We start from the raw sequence: 27,805 nt of genomic DNA on the forward strand, positions 1-27,805 counted from the left end.
AGGGATCTGTCAAGCGGCACGGCTCGAGGTGATGGGAAAAGAGGGGGCCACAGAGCTCAGAAAAAGGGGAGAGGGGACACCGATGGCAGGCCGCTGACAGTGCGGAGCGCTCGCCGCACGGGGCTCGGGAGGCTCGCGCTCTGTGCTCATTTAGTTAGTGGGACTGACGGGGATCCGCCCGTTGTGTTTCTTTCCCAAATCCCCTCACCTGCGGCTGAGTCTGAAACGAGGGTTCCCCCCGTTTGCAAGACCTAGGGCTGCTTTAGACAGCACCATCGGGGCAGGTGTATTTAAAACATCAAAACGTAATGCAGCCCTAATGTTTTCTTGCACCTTGAATTCACCCTGGCGGAGAATTATCCCTGCTCGTTCGGCACTCACCAGCGCCCTGAGCGAGCTTTCCTCGTGTGCCGCGGTTGCAGGGAGAGGCAGGACTTGTGCTGCATTGTCAAGCTCAGAAGGCCATGCTTTGAGCGCCCGTGGTTTAGCGAGATGGGGCCTGGAGGGGAGACGGCACAGACCTGTGTGGGGCAGGATTGATTCCTGGCTGGAGGGCGATGCTAGTCTGAGAGGCAGGGAAGGGCAAGGCATCCCCCTATTCCAGCGAGAGTCCACAGCCCGGCACCTCTCACTGAGCTATCTCCACTCTCCCTGGGTTCCAGACCTGGGGATTTCTCTGTCTGTCCTGACATCCCGGTCCATGCTCGTGGCTGGGACCTCCATGTGGTTGAGCGAGCAGAGTTCCTCGCAGGCAGGGAGCACTCAACCTGGAATCATGACTAAGACTGATGCCGTATGTTCTTCCGTGAAAGTAAGCACGGGCCATTTTGAGGTCGTACACGTGTCCCAGCAAGGCCCTAACTTTGTAAGGAGAAGGCTTCGCTGCCGAAGGTGGCCATGAGGTTATTGTTTTGATTGCAGAGAGAGGAAGGGGAGGGCCTTGTGGGTAAGGTATGGGACCCTGGGTTCTAGTCCGAGCTCTGCCGCTGACCTGGCTCCATCCCCTCCTTGGTCTCTGTTTCCCCATCTGTAAAATGGAGCTGATCATATTTACCTGCCTGGGGGAGGGCGTTTGAAAGGCTTCATGCATGAATGTTTGTGAGGCACTGAGAGTCTAGGATGCGGAGCACCTCATAAATGCCACCTCCTGCCTTTGGGGAGTCTCTCATGGGATGCAAATGAATCCCTACGATGCTGCCTGTGTCTGCCTGGAAACCTGCTCCTTGGGTGCAGTCAGTCTTACCAGGTACATCCTGGAAATGGGATTTTCCAGCTGAGCTTAAGGAGCCAACTGTTGTACCATACTCAGACCTCCCCTGGGGCTTGGCTTGCAGGCTCACCCTCCACAGGTACCAGCTGTTTGTTTTGTATTTCAATGGACTCCCTGTGGCAAACTACAGCTGAGGCGATCCAAGTGCTGTTGGGGAAGGGGCTGAGAGACTGTGTAGTCCAGAGGGTAGGGCACTGGCCTGGGAGGTAGAAGACCAGCTCTTCTCGGCTCTGCCAGTTACCTGCTGTGTGACCTTGGCCAAATCACGTTGCCACTCTGTGGCTCAGTTTCCCCTCCCATGCTTTGTATTATCTGTTTAAATTGCAAACTCATCAGGGCAGGGACTGCCATGTAATGTAACTAGCAGATTGGGGCCTCCGTTGCTCCTGTAATACAGATAAGAGGTGCTTGCAGGCCATAGGTAGGTGTGGACATGGGCCGGTAGAAGGCCCTGTGTTTCATGGTGGGCTCTGGGAACTGTCAATCTAAAATCCGTTCTTCTCTGTCTAGACACCTCAATACGGAACACGCACTTGATGACCGAAGCACGGCCCAGTGTCGAGTTCAAATGCAAGTGGTGCAGCAGCTGGAAATACAGGTAGGTGCAAACCAAAGAGACTTGAAGGGTGGTGTGGAGTCAAACTCTTTACTTGCCAGCTGTTCTTCATCGGGAGGGAATAGCAGGGTCTAGGGTGACCAGATGTCCTGATTTTATAGGGACAGTCTCAATATTTGGGGTTGTGACTTAGAAAGCCAGGAAACGTGATGTTTGACAAATTATTGTCAGACCTCCTAGATCTGCTCACCTGGGCCTTAGCTACAACAATTTGCAGTCTTATATAGGCAGAAAAATAGTTGCCAATTGCACCTGTAAATTAAGTGCACATTTTGCCATGCAGTCACCCATCTATCTTAAGGATAAGGGGTCCTGTCCCAAACCCAAGTGCGGGTGGGTGGGCAACCAACCACTCAAACCGTGGTAGATCACACATTCATGTACATATGAAACAACACATTGAATGGCTAGATCAAAAAAGAGAGACTACCGTTGTAACCAACGTAAGAAATGGAGGCTGGGTATTTCAAGGGGAAATTCAGTGGAAGATGGGCACCTGATTTCTGCAGGCTCCTCTGAAAATTTCAGCCAGAACGCCGCATGTACTGTGCATTTGCTTCCATAGGATGTGGGGGTTTGACACTGGCACAGTGTAACCAGTGTGTTGTGTGTGTTTTTTGTGTTGCTATCTATGGCACTATGTGTACATGAATGTTGTGTAATGGTTGCAACCCATGGGACGTGCAATATTCTGTAGCCAACTCTAGAGCCAAATCCTAGTCCTCTTGAAGCCAGGAGAGCTGGTGGATGCTCAGCACTGCCAAATATCAGGCCGTGTATTATGTGCCCGAATGCCGACTTCGGAGCTCACCGTCAGGCCCCTGTTTTTGGAAATCTTGCCCTTGATTTATCCTGTGCATTTCATACGAGCTGTCTCCCCCCCAGAAGTGCTTCGTGTAATTAGTTAACAAAAGAGAGTGATTCAGAAGAAATTTAGGCTTTCCGCTGAGGTTTGCGAAGCGATAGAGATTCAAGGCAAGAGAGAGCCAGGGTGGCTGTTGAGAGCGGCAGCTGCAGAAGGCTCTCGCTAGCGCAGGCAAGCTTGGGTAAAGGGACAGGGTGGTGCCGCCTGGGTGAGAGGAGGAGATAATCTATGAGCACTGCCCATGCTGAGTATTTTAATGACGGACATACGGCGCATAGGCGACTGTCTCCACATCTCTCGCGCACGTGCTGAATGCAAAGATGCCTGGTGCGTGTGACCGTGCATAGGAACTGTAGTGCCGTGTGACACGTGTGTATCCATTGCACAGGGAGGGGGGTGCACGCACGTTGTCTTTTTATTTACAGTTCCTCCCATGGACTTCTCTGCCTGCCCTTTCCTGGGAAATACCAGCCCTGGAGCTTGTGTGACTGACTCCGGGGGTACTCTTGTTACCCAGGTTGCCTTGGCTGCTAGATCACACGTGTGCTGGGGCATGGGGGGAGGAGGTGGCAGAGGAGGCTGTGCTCGAGGGGGGGCCAGCTGGTGTAATGCAGAGTGCTGGCAGCCTCTGGCAGGAGTTAAAGCAAGGTAGGATGAAGCTGATGGCGGGGAGGGGACGAGGGAGGGAAAGGGGTGGACATTTAAAAAAAAATTAGAGAAAAAAACTCCCAGGAGCACTGGTTGGAAAGTGAAGTTGAGATTCTAAAGCCGCCTGAGTCAAACCGTGTGATTCCATCCTGTTCCCAAATGCTCACTAAAGCAAGAGGTTGAAAGCAATTACTGGAACTTGGGGGGGGGGGACCTGAAGGGATAGCAGAAAGCTCTGTGCGCGAAGAGGAGAAGCTGCCATCAGAGCTACCAATTATAAAGTTTTCAGCACGGAGCTCCCGCTGTGTCGGTGGAGAGAGTGTCTGCATCAGGAGGGGAGATCTGTCAGCTCTAATGAGAGCCACGACAGCGCGAGAGCGTCGCAGCCGCTCAAACTTCCAGCCAACTCTACTCCGGCTGCTGCTTTTAACTCCTTCCTCGCCTGGCTTCCTGCTCCACTCCCAGCGAAGGAGCCGCATCCGCAGGGGCGGGGGCCAGTGGGAGGAGGGAGGCAGCCTCTTTGGGTGTCTCCTGGATTGCAAGCGGGGCCCAAAGTTTGAGGGGATGAGGCGGAAAGGGAAGGTGACACGAAGAGAGATGGTGTCAGGTCCCATTGCCTCTCCACAGCTCAAAATCTCTCCTGGTGCCACAACGAATATTTCACCCTTCCCCGCACTCTGAGAAACAAACACACACAATTAAAGCAATGTTGCACAAGTGGGCGGATGGGTGGGTGGGTGGGTAGGTAAGGGAAAATGGGAAGGAGTGTGGTGAGGGGGTATAGAGAGGTAGGATCTGATGCGCCGACAGTGGGCAGGGGAAATACAGGCTCACTGGTAGGGAACAGAGGGGGTGGACAGGAGAGGCTGATGATGGGAAGGAGAGAGCGAGAAGATGAATGGGGAGAAGTGGACCAGGTCCTCCGATGGAGGAGGGCGGAATGAATACAGAGCAGAGTGACAGCCACCTGGGAAGCATAGAGAGACGGCACCAGAGAACAGAGGAGTGGGAGAAGGGAAGGAGATTGGGGGGTGGGAGGGGATGGTGGATGGATGGGAGAAGGGAGGTGTGGATGGATCTACATCTATAGAGGCATGGAATTATTCTGTTTTGCAATAGATTTTTCATCCCAGCACATAGAGCAATGCCTGTACAGCCAGAGGCGTGGGCATGGCAGGCAGACACCCCAGCAGCCGTCAGCACATGTCCAGGTCTTCCTCCCCAATAGGAAAAGGCAGCTCTTTAGCGGGCCAGAGAAGCAATCCCATGGACAAGTGCACGGCTTTCAGGAACGTTCGATGTTACTGGGAAGATGCTAGTGGGGGGGGGGGGGGTTAGACCACAGCACCGGCAGCCTCTCACCACGGGAGAGGAAGGAAGGCCCGGGGACGGAAGAGAATAACCCTGGTCTGTCACATAGCGGCACTCAGAGAACGTTGGCCAGACAGTGCCAGGCACATGGGGGCCAAGCAAGGGATGAGAGAGGAGCTTAAGGAAGCTTGCAGCAGAAGCGCGTTTCAGCGAGCACTCCCTGGGAAGCTGGGTGCTAGACAGCCCTGGGAGTTACCCTGCAGCAACAAGTAACCTCTTCCCTCCTACTTCGCCCCACAGCTGGCGAAAGAAAGCGAGCGTCTCCAGGCAATGATGGCCCACCTCCATATGAGACCTTCGGAGCCGAAGCCTTTCAGTCAACCTGTAAGCACCAGCCTGCCTTCCCCATCTGCCGCTCGTCCCCTCGAGTTTCCTCCTCCTCGGTGCCTCCATCCTTGTCCAATCTGTCCGCCCATCCCCGTCCAGCTCTTCCAAAGCCCATTCCCAATGTCTTATCGCCACTTTCCTCTCTCGCTTCGCCCAGAGGTTTGAGCCAAGGTGTGCAGACCATATCCCTGTTACGGCCGCATTGGCAATCCAAGCTGGGCAAGGTCACCAACATACTCAGTGTCTCAAGCCCGGTTATGGCGTCCCCGAGTGATCCGCGTCTGGTTATCTCCGCCCTAGAGGTCTGGGCTTGGCTCTGGTCCATGTTGCTCCCCTTACTAGACATCCAATGCTTTAGCAGGGCATGGCTCATGAAAAGCCCAGGTGCTGACGTCCTCTGTGTTAAGGAGTCTCCGGGGAATGCTCGCCTCCCCCCAGCCTGCTCCCTCCTGCTTGGTGCCATCACCCTGTCGTCCTGAAGGAGTTTATTCATTGGAAGGGTGGCCTTTCTCTCTCTCTCTGTCGGTCGCCTGCTCTCCCCATATCTTCACGGCTTTTCTCTGCATCCCCAGGTCCTTCTGCTCCTGTTCAGTAGTGAACCTGGCTCGGGGCGTGAGCAAATGTATCCCCATCAGTGCCTCCTCCCCTGTCCCTGTAAAGAGCTCACTGAGCAAAATTCCAGGCCAGAAATCGGGATCATTGCACCTATCCCCTGCAAACCATACGCAGTGCCCTTAAAATCTCAGTACCTGATCCCTCGCCAGCTCCTAGCTCAGCTCTCACAAGGGCCTGGGCAGTACCTGGGGCAGACACCCCTAAGGAACCCCTGTGTGCTGCAGAGAGTAAGTCCTGATGATTCAGGTGTCAGGTTTCCTCTTGAGTTGCCCCCGTGTGATGTTCTAGCAGTGCCCTCTCTAAGGTGAGCTGTAACTCCAAGGGCTTGACGCCGACAACGTTGGGGTGATTACTCCTGAATTCCACCTGCTGTTTCAGTGAGAGGCAGGATTCTATAATAATAATAATACTATATGGAGATATACCGATCTCATAGAGCTGGAAGGGACCCTGAAAGGTCATCGAGTCCAGCCCCCTGCCTTCACTAGCAGGACCAAGTACTGATTTTGCCCCAGATCCCTAAGTGTCCCCCTCAAGGATTGAACTCACAACCCTGGGTTTAGTAGGCCAATGCTCAAACCACTGAGCTATCTTCCTGCGCATAATGCTTCACTTCCTGTCCTGTTCAGCAGCTGCCCACAGTCTCATCCCAGAGCTGGCTAAATTTCGGCAGGGGGCGAAGTGGTCCCTGTGTATAGTTGGTATGTCGGCTTGCAAAGTGCTTCGGGATTAAGACGCTCGGGGCTGGATCCAAGTTGCACTGAAGCCCGTGGGGGCCTTTCCAGTGACTGCAATGGGAGCTGGGTCAGGCCCACTTGGAGCTGTAATGTGTTGATAGCAGAGTTTTCCTGCAGCTGGTTTGATCCATGAGATCCTCCTTTAATGCCCATCCCCCTGGGTCAGAGGGCCCTGTGCGCTCTCCCGTGTCTCACAGCATGGAACCGAATCACTCTCCCTACCTAAGACCATCTCCACATCCGTTCCCAACTGCTCTCAATTTCTTCCGCCCATGTCTGTGCAGCTGAACCTGGTCTCAAGCGCCACCCTCTCCAAGAGCACTTCAGATACCTTTCCAGATGGCTTACCTCATCCCCCCACCTCCGCCACCGCCCCCATCACTCCCTTGCGGCAGGGCCCATCCGTCATCAGCTCCTCCACCTTACAGACCATGGGGGCCATTCGCAGGAGAAACCCCGAAAAATTCTGCCCCCCAATATCTTCAGGTAAGAGCGGCGGTGGGTGGGTCGTTGATGCTCATGTGGTATGAGTTACTAGATTCGGTTCCTTCATATTCTCTCTCTCTCTCCCCCTCTCCAGAGCTTGCACAGAATCACGAGTTTTACAAAAACACAGACGTCCGGCCGCCCTTCACGTATGCCTCACTCATCCGGCAGGTGAGGAACGCCCTCCGGCTCCGGGGGGCTGTGAAGTCAGCTATGTCCCGATGCGGTAGGCTGTTTGTGATTAGAACTGAGAACTGGGAGGCCAGACTCCGGGTTCCATCTCCAGCTCTGCCACCGACTCGCTTTGTGATCTCCGGGGCCCTAGTTAGCAAATCAGGATAACAACTCCACAGGGAAGCACGGAGAGGGTTAATTCCTTAGGGGCCAGATCCTTGGCTGGTGTAAACGGGTGTAGCTCCATTGCTCTGGTTATGTGCAGCTGACTTGGAGATCCTCAGGGAAAAGGCACTTCAGTTGTGTAAGTTGTCCATAGTCGTATTTATTTCACAAAAATGATGACGGTGCATTTAAAGACCTGCCTCTGCGAAGTGGGTTCCCAGTGGGTGGGCATCTGCCTCACCAACACCACTGGACACTGGTTGTCCCCTTTTACTGTGAGTCTCATCAGAGAGGCCCAAGAACTGGTCCATGAAGGTGGAGATCCCCTCTTCATCCATAGTGTTGATCTATCCTGATGCAGTGTTGGAGGGGAGGCCGGCCTTGCCTGTGCTATATTTGCTCTGTGGATAATTGGGGAACCCCAGTCTCCAAGGTCATCAGCCATCACCTTAAAATCCAGGCGAGACGGGGCATAGAGGGACTCAGCATCCCTGCCAGTGGCTCTGTGCTGTCTGGCCATTTGGGTGGAGCACAGGCGCCATGGAGCAAACCCAAGGACAGGCGCTGGGGCGTTGGGTATAGTCTGTGCCACTCCGTCAGCCTCTCTCAACCCCTCCAGCCCCACGGATCAAATGTGTGAGCCTTTGATTTGCATATGCAAATATACTTATGAAGAAATGCAAATCGGAGCACTCCTATTGTTCGCTCTTTGGCTGGGGGGGGAGGGGGGAGGAGGGGTCTTCAAAAGCCCATGCCTGACACAGACAAGGTTCGTTTGGAAGGGTGATTTCTGCCACTCCAACTCCGTTTAACTCCTCTTTGGACAGCAAGATTAGCTGAGCTTTCTCTGGAGTTAGATAGTTGGTTCGGCGCATGCAACCTTTTGGCAGCACGGTCCAGTGGGTAAGGCACTGGGCTGGGAGTCAGGAGACCACCACTGAACTGCTGCATGCCCCGGGGCAAGACGCTCCCTCTGCACCCGAATAGCAAGGCTTGTGTGCTTTGACATCTATGGGTGAGCCCCTTCGTGATCCAGACAGAACCTCTGACTCTTCTGCAGCTCGCCCATCATGGTTGGCAGGCGCGATCAGTGATACAGGCTCTTGGGATTGATGCTTTATAAGTAATTGGTTTGGGTTCCCCCCCTCCCCCCCTCTGAATTCCAGGCTATCCTGGAGACCCCAGACAGGCAGCTAACGTTGAATGAAATCTACAACTGGTTCACGCGGATGTTTGCCTACTTCAGGAGGAACACCGCCACCTGGAAGGTAAAGCCCCGCCTGGGATTTCATTCTTCACCTCCTCTCCATCAGCTGCAGAACTCGCTCGGGGCACTGGCAGTACATGGCAGGGTCTGCTGCCGGGGTGGCTTTCATTAGAGGTGGGCTCCAGATCACAGCTACGTAGGGCAGCTATGTATGCATCCAGGAGAGGTACTTTTCCCTCTGACTCCCGCCTATTGAGGTGGTACTTTGGTGGCTTCTCGACATTGGAATATGGGGTTGTGGGGGGGAAGCGGTGATTTGCTGCAGATTTTAGCTGAGCCGTACATCCGAGAAGGGCCTTGAGCTGTCCCTGAGTTGCTCCGTCCCCAGCGAATCACTGTCTGATAATGTTGTCCCGTTGCCTCGTGAGTGACCGTTGGTGGCATTCTCACAACCTTGATGCATTGCCTGACGGCGCCATTTAAAGCCACGACACAGACAGGTCCGTCGGTCTGAGACAAGCGCCGGGGGGTGGCAGGAGTGAGTGGAAGGATGGTGTTACGTTTCCCTGAGCAGTCAGAGCATGACTCGGGATGGGCACAATTCTCCTCACAGCGTGAGGCCTGTGAGCCACGGGGTCCCTCTGAAGCCCTAGGATGTAAGTGGTGCACAGGAGGAAATGTCCCCTTGTTCCCCCGGGTTAATAGAGAACTTCCCATTTCCAAGTGTCTGCTCGCCCGTGTTACAGGGCAAAACCACCCTGCAGGACTTCCCAGCCGTGCGTCACCCCCGTGCATCCATCATGCAGGCAAACACCCTACGTGCCAGAGAGGTGGGCTCAACTGGGCAGCTGGCAGAGTTGGCTTTTCATCGTCTGGCCTTGTATAAAGACAGAATTCTGTTGAACTACACCTGTTTTGTGGGCCGCTGGATGGTGTGTGCCAGGGTGCCCCCTGGGGGGGGAAAGGGGAGGATTATGGGATTGGGGTGGCAGATTGCGGGGTTTCCGAAGGGGGTTACAGAGCAGCTAGTGTGCGAGCACCTAACTTACCTCTCTGTCTGTCTTAGGGCTTCCTGTAATGCCTCGCTCTGTAGCATCTTGAGCAGTGACAAACTGATCCCCAGGGGGTTTGAGCACCTGTAGTTCTTAATGAAATCAGCGGGAGCCCCGAGTGCTCGGTTCCGCTGCAAAATCAAACCCTTCTTTTTTCTAAGCATTTATCTCTGCCCCTCCCCCCCATGTGTCCTCAAACTCCAGGGAAGGTTGGAGGTGAATGGCCGCTCGCTAGGGTTTGCGCTCTCAGGTAGGGGCTGTTCAGTCCTCCCAGGGCATCGTGCAGGAGCGAGCAGCTCCCTCAAAAAGGCTCAGGAATTAGGTCTCGAGCTAAACCTGTACGTCTTGGGTACAGAAGAAGGGTATCTTTTTTTTTTTTTTTTAAAGGGAAAAAAGTTAGACTCTAGAAATAGAAAATAAGGTTAATGATAACCCAGGGGCTGGTGTCTCGCTGCAAATAAAGACGCCTCAGCCAAGCTGTAGAAGTCTCCAGCGCCACCATGGCTCTTGCTAGTGTACCGATTCTCATCTGAGGGGATGAGGTTCTGTGTGAGCTGGCTGCCGCCTGTCTTTCACCTTGGCAAAGAAGCGGGTGAAACGGGCTTGTTCTGAGAGAGAAAGGATGGTTTTACGGATCAGGCACCAGCGTGGGGCTCTGGAGACCTGGCTTCAGCTCGCGGCTCTGCCACAGACTGGCTCCGGGACCTTGTGCAAGTTGCTTCATCTCTCTCTGCCTCAGTGTCCCCTCTGTCAAGTGAGGCTACCAGTCCTTCTTCTTTCCCACCCTGTTCAGACTGTAAGTTCTTTGGGGCGGAGGGGCTGTCTCTTACTGTGTACGTACAGTGCCTTGCACAATGGAGTCCTGCTCAGCCTCCCCTCCCCGTTTGTTGGGATTCATGGCACCAAGACGAGACAGGGTTCCCCAGGCAGGGCAATGGGGCTGTGATCTCTACGTGCCATGGAAGTCGAGTCTCCATAGAAGCCTAGAGCGCCCAAAACCTGAGCTTCCAGGTGCATGCAGGATTAACCCTGGGAAGTCAGTAAATTTGCACCCACTTACCCCAGGCCTGAAGTTGGCCCCTTGGGCCTGCGGTTCACTGTACACCTCCCCTCCATTATTCAGGCTCCAGTGCTTCTTGGCGCCTTTTCCATTCAACGGTTCTGGTCTAGATCTGGAGAGACCCTCACGGGGGGGCTGCAGGGAAGGGCTGGGGGAGCACCATCTCCAGTGGGGAAGGGGCAGGGGTCGCATTCCTGCTGCTGGACACCGCTGCTTTTCAGTCAGCGCCCCCCTCACCTCCCACCCCCATCGCATCTTCCAGACATGACATAATTCCACCGTGTCACAGGCAGACCTTGATACAATCACTCCCTCAGACGGGAAGCCAGAGTCATTGTGTAGCCTCAAACCCTGATAAGAGCTCAGCCCAGCCGGCTGCCTATTAACTGAACTGAGAGGAAGAGGCAGAGGGGGATAAACTGAAGGGAATTGTCTCCAATGGAGTCTGGAATCCTTGACTCACCTGCAAGCTCCAGACTGTTCTTTATCATGTGTCTTGCGGTTGTGCTTCGAGACCCCGGCTAAATCAGAGCCTCCTTGTGCTTGGTGCTGTACATAGCCGTAGTGAGAAGCAGCCCCTACCCCCAAAGAGTTTACAATCTGAATACGACGGGGGGAGACAGAGGCACAGAGAGGGGAAGAAGTGACTTGGCCGAGGTCACGCAGCAGGTCAGCGGCAGAGCCGGGAATGGGACCCAGGTCTCCTGTTCTCTGCAGCAGCATTCCTCTCAGTGGACCTGACCCCCGGGCCGGTGGGGGTAGTCACATCACAGGCACTAGCAATACTAGGCATGAGTAAAGTGCTGGGGAGCTTTGGGTGCTGGAAGACCTCCCTGCACAAGCCTCAAAAGCCTAGCGAACCTCCATGTTCAGGGCTGTGGCTCTTTTGGTTTTCACCCATCCACCCCCCTCGCCCTTTATGGCTTGATCCTTCTCTGCTCCTTCCCCCACCGATGGTCCTCATCCTCTTTTGGGTTGCTTTTATTATTACCATTGCTCCCTTGTATTATTTGTACCAGGACTTCACTGCGCTAGGCACTGTGTAACAAGGACAGTCTCTGCCCCAAAGAATTTACAACCCAAGTCAAATGCTCCTAATGGCATCCTACGCCAATGCAAGCGGGCGTGAGCAAGTCACCAAGCTGGCTTCTCTGTGCCCTGGACAGCATGGCCTTAAGCGGACCTCGATTAGTGCAAAGCTTAGAAAGTTTGTTTCAGGGCAGTGCCCAGAAGTATGGGTGAATTATCCCAGCCTTGAATGACACCAGGCGGGGAATCGCTCAAATAGGTGGTTCTTGGGCTGAGGTTGGTACTTCCCACTGGCTCAGAAGTCCCATCAGAACTGTCTCTCTTGCAGCTTTCATTGCTTCCAGCTCTGGAGCTCAGAAGTTCAGGGCTGCTGAGAGCGTAGGGGGTGGGAATATTAAAGCTCAAAAGAGGGTTCGGCTGGTGGGGGGAGAGGCTTCTTATTTTAGCCAATCCAGTTCACTCACCCTTAGTTGGCATGTGCCTCTTATAATGAATAGTTTGCTGCTGGTTGTACAGCTGGCTAGTGGTGGTTTGTATAGGAAGCTGTTCAAGGGTATAAGAAAACGGATGGTCCAATGGTTAAAGCACTGGACGGGGATTCAGGAGAACTGGGTGCAGTTCCCAGCTCTGACACAGACTCCGTGTGACTTTGGCCATGTGAGGTAATCAGTTTGGGCCCCAGTTCCTCATCTGTAAAACGGGTTTAATAACCCATTCTTCATCTGTCGTGTCTGTTTCAACTGGGAGGTGTCCGGGGTAGGGTCTGGTCTAGATCTGGAGAGACCCTCACATGTCCTGTACTATGTGTGGTTGCAGCGCCCAGCAAAATGGGACCCCAGTCTCAATTTGAAGCATCTAGGCACTGCCATAATGGGAAAAATTACTAAGAGAGACTTGTTCATGTTGCGGTAGCACAAGCACTCACTCACAATCAACATGAGGAGCTGTCGCTTTGGTTTTCAAGTTCTCTGTTACTGTTCTTTAGAAACTCCACTGTGGTGAGATCAGTAAGGGCTCCCCATTTCCCGCTGATGCCAGCTCCCAGCGCAGTACCGCCTTGCTGCAGAGCACCTTGGAAAGCGTTGAGGCTGACAATTCACTCCTAATTGCTCTGAGCTCCAGCCACAGACAGAGGTGAATAGCTGATCTGTTTGAGGACAAAATGTGAGCTTGGGAAAGATTTCCAGTCTTGTTTGTTTAGGAATTTATAAAATCTGAGATGACAGAGACAGAAAAATATCTATTAAGTGGCATCTACTCCATCCACCTGCCAGGCCAGCGTTTTTTCCCTGGTGTGTATCAATTTGTAATACAACAAAATTCAACTCGCTTTAACTCAAAGTAACATGGATCAAAGCACTTAGAGGGGCACTGTGAATATAAAACTTAAAAGAAATATCTTTATCTGTGATTCAAATAACATCTTTTAGGATCACACTTTTTATACTAATGATGCATTCCTGAAGGTCTAATAAATGATTGCTAGATGTTTTAATCAATTATTATAGATTTCAACAGCTCAATAAGTCACTTATAACCATGGTTTATGACTAGAGCTTATCACAATGTTTTTTTTTTCCTCTCTGGAAAATTTTGACTTTTCATTGGAAAAAAATTTTTTGATTCTGAAATGCCACCACAGCATCTCATGGGATTTGTAGTTCAAATGTCTCATGCCCCCATTCTCCTCTATAGGCCAGGGTCCCTAGTTGAACTGCCTCTCCCATGATGCACTACTGCCTTCCCTCAGGGGCAAAGAAGGCAGTGCATCATGGGAGTTGCACAACTGTGGTGTCATTTCTAAATCAAAATATTTCAGTTTCTAGGCAGTTGTGTTTTTCTTTTTAAATACAAAGTTGAATTTTCTGCAGAAAGCAGACGCTTCTCTCTCTCTCTCTCTATATATATATATATACATACACTTACACACTTTATCAAAAACCCAATTTTCCACTGGAGAACAGTGTCAACAGAAAACTTTCGACCAGCCCTGCTTATAACACCATCTGCTGACATGCTTCCAGCCGTCTAGAACATATATTACTCATGTCTATAACAGGCTTCTAACATCTATTATTAATCTTTTATACCTATTTATCTGTGTACCATGAACAAAAATACCTTCCATCCTTCATACCATTCAAACTGAAAGTATTTTAATAGGCTCTCTCCTTTTCAACTATTTGTTCCATTTTACTTTTCATGCTCGTGGCTGGGATAGTGGAGAATAGTTTGGTTAATTTCACTTCCTGCCGTGTTTGTTTTTTATTTCTAATAATCTATTGTCAAGGGAATCTCCCAGGCACATGTGCACTTTATATATTTTTTTTAAAAGCATGATTTCATACAAGTCAAAGAAGTGTCATTTGATATGGATTCCCATCAATCCTGCCCCAATCTCTGGGACGAAAAGGGTTTGCAGACGAATTAACGATACCCAAGAGATGAAACAGACTGAAAGGCAGCTGGCCAGTTGGCATGGACATCTGGTCTTAGTCCATCACCAGATCAGTCACCAAAACTAGGGATGTTTCCATGCCATAGCCCCTAGTCCCTTGAGTCTGATTTCTGGCAACCTGAGGACTTCAGGCAATACCAGAGGTGTGCACCAGATCACTTGGCACCTGCAGGTTTAAAGGGTACATTCCTTAGCTGCCATAGATCGGTGCGGCTCCACTGACTTCAGCAGAGCGACGCTGATTTACATCAGGTGAGAATCTGGCCCATAGTGATTGTCTAATCTGACCTCCCGTCTAGCACAGGTTGTAGAATTTTACTGACAGAAAAAGGGTTGGAAGCCTTTCCCATAAAGTTTTGTACATCTCTCTCTCTTTTATTAAAATGAAATCAAAAGGCCAGGCCCAAAACTAGCTGACAAGCGTCCCCTTTCCCAAATCGGCGGGTTTGCTGCTGGAATGCGGCGCCTGTGCCTGGCTGACTGACCATGAATAATGGTGTCAGGGCAGGGAAAGCAGAGCCTAGGCCACCCCCTGTGTGCGTATCCTGCAGGATGGGCGCCCTGCCTCACAGTTCAGCATTCAGGATGTTGCGATGTCTCGGGCTGGCAAAGCAAATTTGCAGGGCCCTGCGCTGGGGCTGCGGGGCCTGAGCTAAGCTGTCCTGAAATTTTCTGAGCGACCGTTGACTGTTTTAGTCTGTGACGGTACATCACAGAGGGTTTGTTTCAACAATTAGTCCCCTTTCAAAGGGCACAAGGGCTGGTGCTACCCTGCTCACTAGACTAGGGATTAGGGTTCCAGTTCTCCTTTGTTCAGCCATCCCCACTCCTCATCTCTCCATGTGCACACACCTCACTCTCTCTTCCCCTTTGTTTCCTTTATCATCACTTGAACTTTTCTCTGTTCTCTTCCCACTTCACCTCACCCACCTGCTCGTCAGGATCTGACAACCCGGAGAGGCCAGCCTGGTGCAGTAGGGTGACCAGATGTCCTGATTTTATAGGGACAGTCCTGATTTTTGGGTCTTTTTCTTATATAGGCTCCTATTACACACCACTCCCTGTCCCGATTTTTCACATTTGCTGTCTGGTCATCCTATGGTGCGGTAGTGTGGCTTTAGAACCCACCCCCGTTGGAGATAAGGTGTTAGAAAGTTAATTGCTTCTGCTCAATTAGGCCTTTGTGCATGGCCAATCCGTCTCAACCCTTGTGCCAAGTGTACCGAGAACATAGCTCCCAGGGGGTGGGAGGAGAGGGGTATCCCCTCCTGTGGAAGGGAGAAATGTGCCCCCTGTTTAGCCCGACCCTTTAATTCCCCTCCAATGCACAGAGAGTGAGCTGTAGCATTAACCAGCGCTCTGGGTAAGAGGTCAGTTAAACAAGCCCAGGAAGGACTCCAGTTGTTTGAACAGCTCCGTGAGTTTCCTGCACCAATCATCGACTCCTCCTGATGGCTCATGTGGAGCATTGCACGTGCAGGGGAACAGCTCTTTGCATGCCAGGCCAGCTCTGTGTATGAGCACTTCTGCCAACGCTGCCCCGCACGGGTCGCATTTGGGATCTCCCCCCCGGTGCGATCGCACCCTCTGAGCTGACAGATTGTTTCCGTCTTGGGGGAACAGCACTTTCGCACCCGTCGCTCTCATTAGAACCTGGCACCGTTCACGGGGGTGAATAATGGTTAGAACAAGGGACTGGGAGTCAGCACATCTGGATTCCCCTCCTCTCTCAGAGTCAGAAATAATGTCCAGGGTTTAGAGCATGGGAGACTGGGAGTCAGAACACCTGGGTTCTATTCCTAGCTCTGGGAATGTTCTGCTTCCCCTGACTGCCTCAGTTTCCCCATCTATAAAACAGAAACATTACAATTTAGCAGAACTGGCCAAAATTTTTCATTCTAAAACATTTGAGGATGGAAAAATTGCCATTTCTCCTCCTCCCTCTCCCTTCTTCCCCCTCACCCCCATGAAATGTTTTGCAGAAAACTTGTAGTTTTTTCCAAAATTTTCAATATTTTGGAAGGGAAAAACTGAAATGTTCTAGTTTCGAAGGGGGCTTTCCCCCCTTTTTGTCTCTTTTTCCTCTTCCTTTTTGCTGTCTTCCTTTTTCCATTTTGCCCCTGAAAAGAAGAGGGGTCAGAAGTGGGGGAGGGGGAGATACGGAGGGCAAAGTCTTAGTCTTTAAAAGCAAAAAACTTGTTTTGGAGGTGAAAAATTATAATAAACCCTTAAATTCCCCCCTGACCCCAAAAAAACAACCAGTCATGGTTTCTCAACCAGCTCTGACATTTCACCTCCTTCCTAGAATCCCGGCTGATCAGCAGGTAGGAGGCGCTGGGCAAGCGCAAAGTGCACAGAGAAGGAAGGAAGTGAAAGGAGAGGAAGGGGTAGTGGCATGTGTTGGCGTGACGGCGCATGCAGCTGCAACAGCAGAGAAATCTCCAGCACGATGGGGCGGGGGCAGGGGTTGGGGTTGGGAGGGAAAGCAGGGCCGGGGCATAAAGCAAACATCATTAGACAAGACAAAGATGAGAGGCAAACAGAGCAGCCAAGCCTGGCACTAAATAAATACTCTGTCGAAATGCAAAAGCCACGTTAAAATAAGGCAAGGAGGCGGCCTGAGAGCAGAAGAGCTGAGACGAGGCGGGAGAGACCTCCCCCCCGCCCCAAACAGCCCCCCAACACCAGCCTGGCTAAGCAGGCGTGTGACCTTACCCCATGCTGAGTCCACTCAAAACACTGGGGAGGTTTAACCTCTTGTAGGAGCCTGGACCTGGCAATGTCAGACCCCCGCCAATAAAATGCCCAGGTTGATTTTATATCTCAACGTGGCTTTCCCCACCCGTCCCAATGTCCATTTCACAGGAGAACCGTTAAGACTCCGGGCCATGCACTTGCAAGGGGTTATTGCTCTCTTGGCCTGCAGCCCCATGTGTTAGAACGGCCACTGTGGGTCCATCTACACTATAGTCAGGAGGTGTGATTTCAGTATGTGTAGGCATTCCCAAACTAGGGTTGGCTGAGCTATTTTAGTGGGCTAGCGGAGACGCCACAGCGTCATGTGCTAGCTCGTATCGGTTAGGCTTATACTCCGGCAGCTACCCCGTGCCAGCGCCCACGTTGCTGCACCTTCACCGCTATTTGTAGCGAGCGAGCTCGATCAAAGCTAGGTCGGATCTGCCTACGTGTGCTGCAGTGTAGACATAGCCTATAAGAGCCCATTCAGGCAAGCCCTGACACTGGGCTATGCACTGAAATGCAGCGTTATAGGTGATGGGATCTGGAGCCTCGTCCAGTGGAAGACAAAAGGGAGCTCCAGCGATGAGTGGCCCCTAGATAGACATGGTAGGCTTTCCGGTGAGAGAGGCTCTACCGGTTCATGGAGGGGTCACACCGTTCCTACCTGTGGGGTGTTGCATTGAAATGTATTTGCATGCAAGTCACTGTTTAAGGAGCTGCTTCTGTTGAGAACTAGGCTGGTCTAGTGGCTGGGACATTGGCCTGGGTATCAGGAAAGCTGGGTTCTAATCCTAGCTCTGCTGTTGACCATATCCTGTCTCTGTCCTCTCCTGTCCTTACTCGGATTAGGTTGTAGCCCCTTTGGGGCAGGGACTGTCTCTCGCTATGGGTGTGTTTACGCTTTAAAAAAAAAAAAAACACCACCTACATCAGTGACTCTTAGAGCCCAGATGAGCTGATTCAGGCTTGTGCTTCTGTTTAGATGTACAGGCTGGAGCCCGGGCTCTGAAATCTAGTGAGGGGGGCAGGTGGGTCCGAGAGCCCAGGCTTCAGCCCAAACCCAGTCCTCTACGCTGCTATTTTTAGCCCGTAAGCGTGAGCCTCATGAGGCCAAACCAGGTTCTAAGACTGGCTGCTGTGGGGGGGGGGGGGGTTTGTACATACCTTACATGTTTGTACAGTGCCTGGCACCATGGGGGCCCTAATCTCAGGTGGGATCCCTAGGCACCGTTCGACTCTCAGCCAGCGACCCGGGTACTCCATTGATTTGCATGGATTTACATCCGCATCCCTCAGAGCAGAATTTCCTTTATGGAAAAGCCCCTGTTGAAGTCGGTAGGGATGAATCTGCGCTGGGTTCTACCCTAAAATCCCCGCCGCACTGAATGGAGACCGCGATCCTTTCTGGAGGGATTTTGAACCCTCCTGTCGACTTCCACAGCAAGAAAGAGAATTCTCCGTTAAATTACATAAATTACATTAGAAAAAACAAAACAAAATCCTTTTATTTTCCATTCAATTCTTCAGCCCTCTCCCCGCAGCCTGGCCCTCCACATGACTTTGATTCATTTTCCTCCCACTTCGTGCCTCTATTAATATATATACACACGCCCATGACAGCATTGTACAGTAATGGTGGGATGCTGCTTACATTTGGGTTACCGAGTCATTACTGTACAGTGCCGGGGTATTATTTTTTAATGAGGGTTGTGGCCTTGCTGTGCCTCCCTCCTTTAATCTGGTCTTTGTTTGAAGGAGGAATCCCAAATACACACAGGAAGGGAGGAGGTGGGAGCTGTCCAGGAGATTTATTCATTCTGCTGTGTGCTAAAGGAGGAGCTCTGTTTGCTAGCCAGAGGGCACGGGTTGAAGGGCAGTGGGATCCAGGGCAGATCCCATCTGCCAGGTGACGCCTTCAGGGGAAAAAAATCCCCCTCCAAGCATCCAAACTCCTGAGACAAGAATCCCAAACTCCTCTTCATCAAAGCCCCCCTGGTCAAAGTCTCTGTCGGTGGGAGGTGCCGCCGTACCAAAGAGCTGAGGGCGAGAGGTTCCCAAAGCGACATCTTGGGGCTCCTGAACCAGTAGGGGGACCTTGGCTCGACGCAGGAGCTCAGGGCCGATCGAGCCACTTTCTTGGTGTCTGTGGGAGTATGGGGGAGGAATCCCAGTGAAAGAACCTCCCTCGTTCCCCGCCAAATTTGTTTCTAATGAGAATGGCAGAGCTTTTCTTTGCCAGTGGCCACTGGCTTGCTGCGTGTGCCCCCTGTTTGTGGGAGCAGCATACGGGACCTGAGAGGCACCCATGGGAACCATCTCCCATGCGTGTTGGCACAGCTGCGGAAGGAGATGGGGAAGGAGCATGGATCGTTCTGTGCACCTCTGTAGAGATAGGTGGGCTTGTGGTTAAGGCACTGGACCGGGGATCTGGGTTCGATTTCTTGTGCTGCCACAGACTCCCTCTGTGACCTTGGACTAGTCACTTAGGCACTTCTGAATATTTTACCCAAAGTAACTTTGGAGCCTAAGCTGCACTTTCAAAGGTCGCCAAGAAACTTAAGTCCCACTAACTTTCTCCTAAGAGCCTAAGTCTGATTTTCCAAAGGGAAAGGTTGCTGGCTCATTAGGGGTATGTCTACACTACACTTTAAAACCCGCAGCAGCCAGTCTCTGAGCCCAGGTCAACAGAGTGCTAAAAAATAGCTGTGTAGACTCTTGTAACCCCTTCCAAGACTTCAGAGGCCAAGCCCCTGTTTCTAGCGCTGTAGCGTGAGCCCTGTGAGACCGAGTCTGTGGACACTCGCTGGCACGGATTTTAAAACCCAGTGTAAACATACCCGATGCTTTTGAGACTGTTACTCTTAATCTCTCTGTGCCTCAGTTCCCCATCTGTAAAGTAGAGGGAGTAATCCTTCCTCTCTCCCATGCCTTATCTGTTTTGGGGCAGGCCCTGTCTCTCGCTGGTTGTGTGTACAGCGCCTAGCACCATGAAGCCCCGATCTCAGTTGGAACCTCCAGGCAGTGCCGCACTAGAAATAAGACTAATGCAGAGAGGCTGCTGACCCAGCATCCACACTGGATGTATCGGGTAATGGTGTTGCTTTGGCAAGAGCGGATGCATTTGTTCAGGGCTCGGGGAGGAGTCGCACTTTTTGTTTGATTTTTTTTTTTTTTTTTTTTTTTTTTTTTTAAATGCAAAAAGGAGGAAACGGTCCAATTGGATGAGTTTTCGGGAACTGTAACACTTTCCAGTGAGGGGGGTTTGGTCCCTGTCCCTGTCTCTCCTTTTGCCATGTTGTCTTGGCTGGCTCCTTTGTTTATACGGCCCCCGTTCGACCTTTTAAATTGCTGTTAATGTTTTAGCGTAACGAATTAGTCTCTCATCACGAATCAGGACTCGAAATAAAAAAAAAAAAAAACCCTCTGAGGCCAACTTCCTGAAATTGGGGTCATTCTCATTTGCAAGGCAGAGAATCTGAGAACCTTAATGCAAGGAAATTTATTCAAAGGCAGAGCCCCGGCGTGATTAGGCCCTTTGTAATTATAGCTCGGAGAGATTCCACTCCAGCCTCCTGCCTCCCTCATGGATTAGCAAGTGAGTCGGAAAAATACACAGGATTTAATTAGAGGCAAATTAAAATTGGTAATGAAATAGGGGCAGTAGCAAATGGCAGGGAGTTGGAAGGGGAAAGGGGGAGCCGGTGTCTCTCGGGGCTGTGCCGTCTGCCTACGTGTGTGTCTCTTTATTTTACATTTAGAAATGTAAAGAAGGGCGACGGAAAGAAAAAAGGGAAGGAACAGACTTAAAAAGAAAAAAAAGAAAAGAAAAAAAAAGCCCGCTTTGCTAAGAACGGTGACGACTGCGTCTCGGGTGCCTTTCTGATGCAGCTCGCCCCTTCCCTGTCCCCGTCTGCCTCTCCTTTCCCTCCGCCTCCCGCCAATGGCTCAAGATTTGGCCGAGCCGAGACTCGTGGAGGGCCTCAACTTGCCACCAGTTGAGCGCCCTCGGCTCCTGTTGGTGCAAGCGGGAGCTCCGAGCGCCGGGCAATCTCACAAGGTCGAGGTTGCTGGGCCTTGGGAAGGGAAAGGATGGGGGGGGGGGCGCGCAAGAGGCTGTTTTATCCCCAGGCCGGTTGGCTGAGATGAGAGAAGTAGGGTGGTGGGGGTTCCTTCTGCAGGACCCTGCCCGCCGTCTCTCCTCCCCCTCTCCCTGGCTGGGGTAAGATGCAGCAAGTGCTTTTGTTAAGGCGGGCGGGGGGAATCGTATATTCCCTCTAAGGGATGTGAATAGAGGGCGGTGCTGAGTAGGATAGCGTGGTGGTCAGGGCATTTGCCTGGGACTCAGGAGACTTTGGGTCTGTTCCCTGCTTGATGATTCACTTCCTGTGTGACTTTGGGCAGGTCAATTAGTCTCTGCGCCTCAGCTCCCCACCTGCCAAAGGGGGATTCTTGCTATGCCCTGCCTCTCAGGGGTGTGATGAGAAGTGCATTGAAGACTGAGATGCCAGTCACAGGGGCCATAGAAGGGCCTAAGATGGCTATCTGGGCAGGGTATCAGAAAGGGTGCCTCCTGCCTGCCTTGGAGGGGTGAGATATAGTGTAGGGTCTTGTCCCCAAGCCCACTCCTCACATCAGCGCGAGGAGCCCGGAGGGGGATGCTGCTCTCCGTCGGCAGAGGGAGCGAGCGATGGCAGAGGCAGCATGAGACTCTCCTTGTCTCAAATGGCTAGCAGAACGCAACGCGTTCTCAGCCATCGGTAGTGGGCTATGGTGGGCAGGCCATTGGTGGCTAGAATTTACCATCCTCTAATGGCTCTCACTCAGGTCTCAGGCCAGACGCAAACTGGCATGAAGCAATGTCCCCAAACACCTCAAGTAGCCATGAAGACTAAACACTTTCCGCTGCCCCCACCTCCCCTCCTTGGAGATGATGCCCTGAGTGGTGAAATGTAGCGTGGGAAACACCTGCACTGGCGTTGGCCAAGCAGTGTCTGGAGGGCTTCCATTGGAGGGCTGTCAGTGCCACACTATTCACCAGTGCTACTGTCACTTAGAGCCCCGCAGATCAGCCCAGCACGCAGGCGGAGATGGAAAAAGTCCCAGCGCTAAGGACGATCCTGGTGGTAGCACTGTCTAGGTCGGCGAGTGCCGTAGGTTGCCATCTGCCCTGCTTATAAAGTGCGAGGGAGCTGTTTCCAGAGCAGCCTCTGTGTGGTTCTATGCAATGGTCGCTGTTAGTGTGTAGCTCTGTCCCCAACCCACAGGCCAACCTCACTGAGTAGCTGAGTACTGGCTGACAGTAGGGCCATCTGGGGGATGCCGTGGGTGGCAGAGAGGTGTCTGCTGCATGTCTTTCATCCGCTTTGAGTCTCCCTTCTGTCCCCTCTGCAGAACGCCGTGCGCCACAACCTGAGCCTGCACAAGTGCTTTGTGCGAGTGGAGAACGTCAAGGGAGCCGTCTGGACGGTAGACGAAGTCGAGTACCAAAAGCGAAGGCCACCAAAGATGACGGGGTGGGTTTTTCTTCTTGCCCTCCTGCCCCTGAGAACCTCCTCTGTGGGGAGCTCAGCTGGGATGGCAGGATCCTAGCTTGCCTCCAGGGCACTAGCGAGGAGACGTGGCAGACGAATCCCATCACACAGGAATCATTGCAGTGCGCCGTCCCAGGATTTCCACGACAACAAGCCTCACCCAGCACATGCTCTTTCAGCAATCCTCCCCTTAGCATAACCCTGAGATGGGCCTGAACTGCCAAGTCTGGATCAGAAATCCCCACCCCAGCTCGGGGGTCTTCAGACCCAGGCTTTGGTACTGACCCACCCCGTCCCTCCCTTGTACGTCCCTCTTTCCCAGGCATGCACCCAGCTTCTGAAGCTAAACCCCATGCACTGCTCACAAGCGTGCTCAGTCCCTCGTGCATTCACAGCCGGGTACGTATGTACAGCGCTCATGCTTGCCAACATGCGACTTGAGCATTCGTCAGCGTGTATATGGGCTTAGCCACACTCACCCGTACAAGCCCCTCGAGGTGCATACCCACGCAGCGTGCAGAGAATCCCCGGCCACGTGAAGGCATTGCTGCTGGCACTGTCGGGGAAGAGCTGCTGCACAGAGGCATGGGCATGACTGCTAATCTCCTTCTGCCTCTGGCAGCCTCCTGGAGGGTCGAGGGGAGAGAAGCAGAGACTTGGGGGAAGAGGACAAGACAAAGAAACAAGAAGAATGGGGGAAGAGAATTAAGGGGTGGAAAAGAGCGATAAGGATAAAGAAATGGGGTGGAAAGAAACTGACAAACAAAGGGAGGAAAAAGACAGAAACCTACGAGGGAGGGAAGGAGACAAAAATCTAAAGGAAATGCTGTTATTGACCGGGTATGGGCCTGCAAGATGGTCCTTTAAAATGATGGCCAACCCCCTTTCCTTATCTGAAAGTTATGGGTGGCAGGAACAAGCCATGAGCGGATCCGGGCTTGCTCGGATGGATCAAGCCCAGCATGGATCAAGGGAGAGATGTCTAATGGCCGTCCTTCATTCCTTCCCTGCCTCCCTCTGCTGGCAGCAGGGCATGTGTCCAGACGGGCCCATGGGCAGGGCAGCACTGTGGGGAAGTTGAAGTGCCAGGAGTCTGCTGTTGCTTTACCCTCCTCAGTAGAGCCCCATCTCTGATCCTGCCGTTCCCTGGGCCAGGAGCTAAGAGCCGCTTCTTTTTGTTTCTCATTTGCAGGAGTCCAACTTTAGTCAAAAACATGATTTCGGGACTCAGTTACGGAGCACTTAACGCCAGCTACCAGGTAAGGCCCCTCCACTGATAGCAGTCAGCTTGGGCTTGTCCTCTGCTCCTGTCAGACCCTCTCCTTCTTGCCAGAGCTCTTCTGTGGTACAACGGCCCGGCCCAAACCAAACCAGGAGAGACACGCTCCACAAGCCCCACAACTTTGCTCAGCAAGAGAAAACCGTGGCGTGCAGCTATCAAATGCACCCAACTAAGTTGGGTTTATTAACACGTTGCCCTATTGTAGTGGTTCTCAAACTGTGGGGCGGGACCCCATTTTAATGGGGTCACCAGGGCTGGTGTTAGACTTGCTGGGGCCCAGGGCTGAAGCCTGAGCTTTTGGACTTCAGCCTTGGGTGGCGGAGCTCAGGTTACAGGTCCCCCTAACTGGGGCTGAAGCCCTTGAGCTTCAGCGTTGATTCTTCCCCCCCCCCCTCCCCCCCCCCCCCCCCAGCATCGTGTAGCAATTTTTGTTGTCAGAAAGGGGTTGGGGTGCAATGCAGTTTGAGAACCCTGCACTATGGGGTCCCTGACACCAGCCATCCCATAACCCTTCAGCCCCCGAACGCAAACCCCTTTGAACACATAGTTCTTGAATACCAATAATTTGAGAGCCCTACCTCCCGTGATCAATAACACAGGAGCCCCCGATTGGTTACTATTGGATGATCCAGGCGCATTAACCCAAGTGATTCCCTACCAATAAGCTGGGTGTCCTAGCCTCCCCAGCGTCCTGCCCATCGCAGAGACATTGACCCCCTCGGAGTCTTGCTCTCCCTTTCCTGGGCTCATGGTAAGTTGGGGAGCAGCTGTTAATGGATGGCAGCCAAGGTGGGGCATGGCATAGCCAATTTCTATGTAGCCTTCGTCTAGCTGTTCTCCAAACGGTGCCCAAACTCGTGTGTAATTGGCCGGCACCACTCTGCCGCTGTCACCACGGTGCTGCTGTCACTATCTGTCCATCTGTTACAGGCAGCCCTGGCAGAGAGCAACTTCCCCCTCCTGAACAGCCCCACCATGATCAACACCAGCTCCACCAGCGGCATGCTGCACATCGGCCACGACGACGTGAGCAGCACCGTGGAACAAGTCAACAGCAACGGCAGCAACAGCCCCCGGCTTTCCCCGCAGCAGTACAGGTGAGCGGCGGTTCCTGGGTGCTTTCCTGCCACGGTCACAGCTGTGGACGCCTAGGGTAGGAGCAGGAAGAAGGTGGGAATGCAAAGCCGGGGGAAAGGGAGACGTTGGTAGCTTTTATGAAACGCTGTAAGCCAAGAGGACAGGGCGGAGCAGGGAGTGGATCGATAGGGGCCCATGCGCAGAACTTGGCGTTGGAATGCCTGCGTCCAGGAGAGGTCAGGGGGTAGGGTTTTGCGTTAGGTCCGTTTCTGAAGTTAATGAGCAGAGCCAGAATCCTAGCGTAGAGTTTTGAGGGACTCTAACTGAAAGTAGGGCTGGTGAAAGGTGCTGGATTGACAGCTCTGGGGACTGAAGGCCTCTGGGCATGGACAGAGCTCATTCAGCCCGGGCAATGGCAGGGCATGTTTTCCTCTGCTACTGTGCCTCTTCCCCAACTGGGAGGGGCACCCGTTCTGGATGGGGGAGATCAGCCTCCGTGGCTGGAGAAGGCCAAGGGTGCCAATTGTGGATGTTTTAGGGTGTTGCCACCTCATCTCATACAGGCCATGGAACAGTAGTTGGAGGATAACTGCCTTTGGTCCCAGCAGTGACTGCCGGAGGCTAAACAGACCCTATCCCCCATCCCTCAAACCATCTCGCTCCCTCAGCACAGGCTTTCAGCTTCAACTCCCCTTGTCTCCCTTCAGCCATCAAGTCCACGTGAAGGAAGAGCCCGCCGAGGCTGAGGACGACAGCAGGCCCATCTCTCTCATGGCTACCACCAATCAGAATGTGACGATCCCGGAGGACAGGGACCTGGAGGAGGAGCTGCCGGTGGAAGACTTGTCTTAAGGGCTCTCCCTCCTCACCTAGGGGCAAGCACTTCGCCCCTACCCCCCCCCCAGGTGGAGACCAAGCAATGGCTCCCATCTCCTCAAGGTGACCTTCGGCATTAACCTGACAAAGCAAAAGGGTTTCTTCGGTGCAACCTGTTGCTGAAGGCATGTCCCTCCTCCCCCAGACCCTCCCACCCCGGCCCGGTGACTCTTAACAGACTCCCACAATGGGGGACGTGCAGAGAAACAAAAAAAAAAACAATCCCTCCCCCTTTGGTTAGTGATTGGTGAACGAGGATGGTAGGTTGTTTCTGTCCGAAAATTTCTCCTTATTTCCCCCACCCTGTTTTCCAACTTCATGGCAAAAGGAAGGCGCCTCCTGTCACGTTGGTTTTCTCAGTATTTTGTTGGGTCTCAGTCCATGCTCTGGGCTTTTCCAGTGGTGATGGGACTACTCTGTTCCACGCGAGGTTCTCCCCAAGCAACGTTTTGCGCAGCGGAGACAACATCCAAGCTACATGCCTCTGTGAACATTCCCCCTGCCTCCCCCACCCACCGCCACCTTCCCTTTGGAAAAAATCATCTGTGACGCCAGGAACCCACCAGTCGTTCTCCCCTCAGTGGGCTTTGCACTAGGAGAAACTTTTCACCTCACAGATGCCACCTGCAGATATCCAACCGGCGGCTGGCCTGGAAGTTCCACTCATCCCCATCTTGGTTCCTTTCCTGGCTATGGAGGAAAAGAACTGGTCACGCCCATAGGAGCCTGAGCTTGGCGTAACCTTACGCAGCCCCATCACGCTGTTGCCTCCAGCGGGTCTTACCACCAAATGCTAAACCACTTGGAGAACATAATAGCCAACCTGTGTTTATCTCTTGCCTTCCCGACGCCTGTTCCCTCTCTGCCCTGCTCTACAGTGGCATAGTAGCCTCACGGGGGCAGTCCACTTTACCCAGACACAAACAAACACTCCACGGCAGGGGCGGATGCTCTGCCCTTGAGTTTTGTTCCCTTTGAAAACGAAGAAAGGACATCTCTCCCGCCCCGTCTCGTGTGGTGGAAATGTTGGAAGGACAGCAGCGGGGCCCACTCAGAAGCCAGCGCCCAGGCATCAGAGATCGAAACGAGGGCCGAATGCCAGTTTGAATTCAGGGAAAGACTTGAGCCCTTCTCTGCAGAACAGTGTATCCAGTTCCTTCTCCTCCTCCCAGCTCCCCTTCTGTCCCCGTTCTGTGTCGATGATGAAAAGTTCTCATGGGGTGAAACACTGAGCAGGGTCTGTGCCTGCTTTGTGAAGCCTCCCTCTTCCCTTCCCGGGTGCAGGGCATTTAAGGAAAGGGTGGTGAATGGAAGAGACGTCCCCTGGGCCATCCTGGCTTGAGTAGTCGTGTGTGCTGGTTCGTATTAGTGAAGCTGAGCGGGACGAGACAGCAGAATCAAAAGGAGCGGGCGTGGGGTCTGGCTCGGCTCTATGAATCAAAACAGGAGCTCAGCCCCCTGAGCTGACTGGGACAATCCTAAAGCAATACGTACTGTAAGGTAGTCGTGGGGCCCTTCCTCCACTGTGGCCAGACAGAGCTGAGCTAGACCAGGCACTCGGCTCCAGTTAGCCCACTGGCTGGGACAGCGTGCAGCCCGGGGTCCCGCCACCCTCGCCATGTCAGAGACTTGGGCCCAGAGCCCTGGCGAACTGGGCGCAAGCTGTTTTTTTTGTCAAGACAGGAAGATACCAAAAGATTTTTAGGGATAGAAGGTCCATAGTTCAGGTGAACAGACGGTATTAATGCCAAAAAAAGAAAAAAAAATCCAAACACCAAACCCCTTCTCTCCCCTCTTGATTTTTGTCGATTGGTTATTTGTGTATTTGTTACCTCAGTCACACTGCCCAAGGGCTTTTCTCTTTGCAGAAAGCAGCAAACTTCCAAAGGTTCCTCTGTCCAGCCTCCCGGACGGGACGTTGATACCCACCCCCCAGCACCAATGAGACTTTGGCAAGCTGAACTGTCTGGTTATAGGATTGGATCCTGTTTGGGGAGTGTTGGGAGATGGAGGCAGGTGGGTGTGTTTTTGAGAGGGTTTAGTCTCCTGGTGCATCTCTAGAGCAGACCTGCTTCTCCTCTGGGACTTTCTCCATGCTCTTTCAGGGCAGTGGATTTACCCTAAGGAGCTTATTTCAGCAAAGGAGCTTGTCACCAAAGCGAGCACGGTACCCCTGTCTGGTTCTCACGTCACCTCAGCCTTTTTCTCCCTCACCTCCAA

The 27,805-nt window shown here is 52.7% G+C and overlaps 1 protein-coding gene across 6 annotated transcripts in view; it reads left to right on the forward strand.

The window, feature by feature from the left end:
- FOXP4 (forkhead box P4) overlaps positions 1–25,561 on the forward strand; it is an 88,680-nt gene extending 63,119 nt beyond the window's left edge. For 4 of the 6 annotated variants that reach the window (XM_065404198.1, XM_065404199.1, XM_065404200.1 and 1 more), the window contains 9 exons: positions 1,781–1,868; positions 5,011–5,094; positions 6,734–6,935; positions 7,030–7,106; positions 8,441–8,542; positions 22,211–22,332; positions 23,543–23,609; positions 24,563–24,729; positions 25,417–25,561. In XM_065404198.1, the coding sequence (XP_065260270.1) occupies positions 1,781–1,868; positions 5,011–5,094; positions 6,734–6,935; positions 7,030–7,106; positions 8,441–8,542; positions 22,211–22,332; positions 23,543–23,609; positions 24,563–24,729; positions 25,417–25,561 (1,054 nt within the window). Of the gene's footprint in view, positions 1–1,780; positions 1,869–5,010; positions 5,129–6,733; positions 6,936–7,029; positions 7,107–8,440; positions 8,543–22,210; positions 22,333–23,542; positions 23,610–24,562; positions 24,730–25,416 lie in introns of all 6 variants that reach the window. The other 2 variants (XM_065404201.1, XM_065404203.1) reach the window with 1 other exon arrangement.
- Positions 25,562–27,805: the final 2,244 nt, after the last annotated feature.

Source organism: Emys orbicularis, chromosome 4, assembly GCF_028017835.1.
Source record: "Emys orbicularis isolate rEmyOrb1 chromosome 4, rEmyOrb1.hap1, whole genome shotgun sequence".
NCBI classification, from domain to species: Eukaryota; Metazoa; Chordata; order Testudines; family Emydidae; genus Emys; species Emys orbicularis.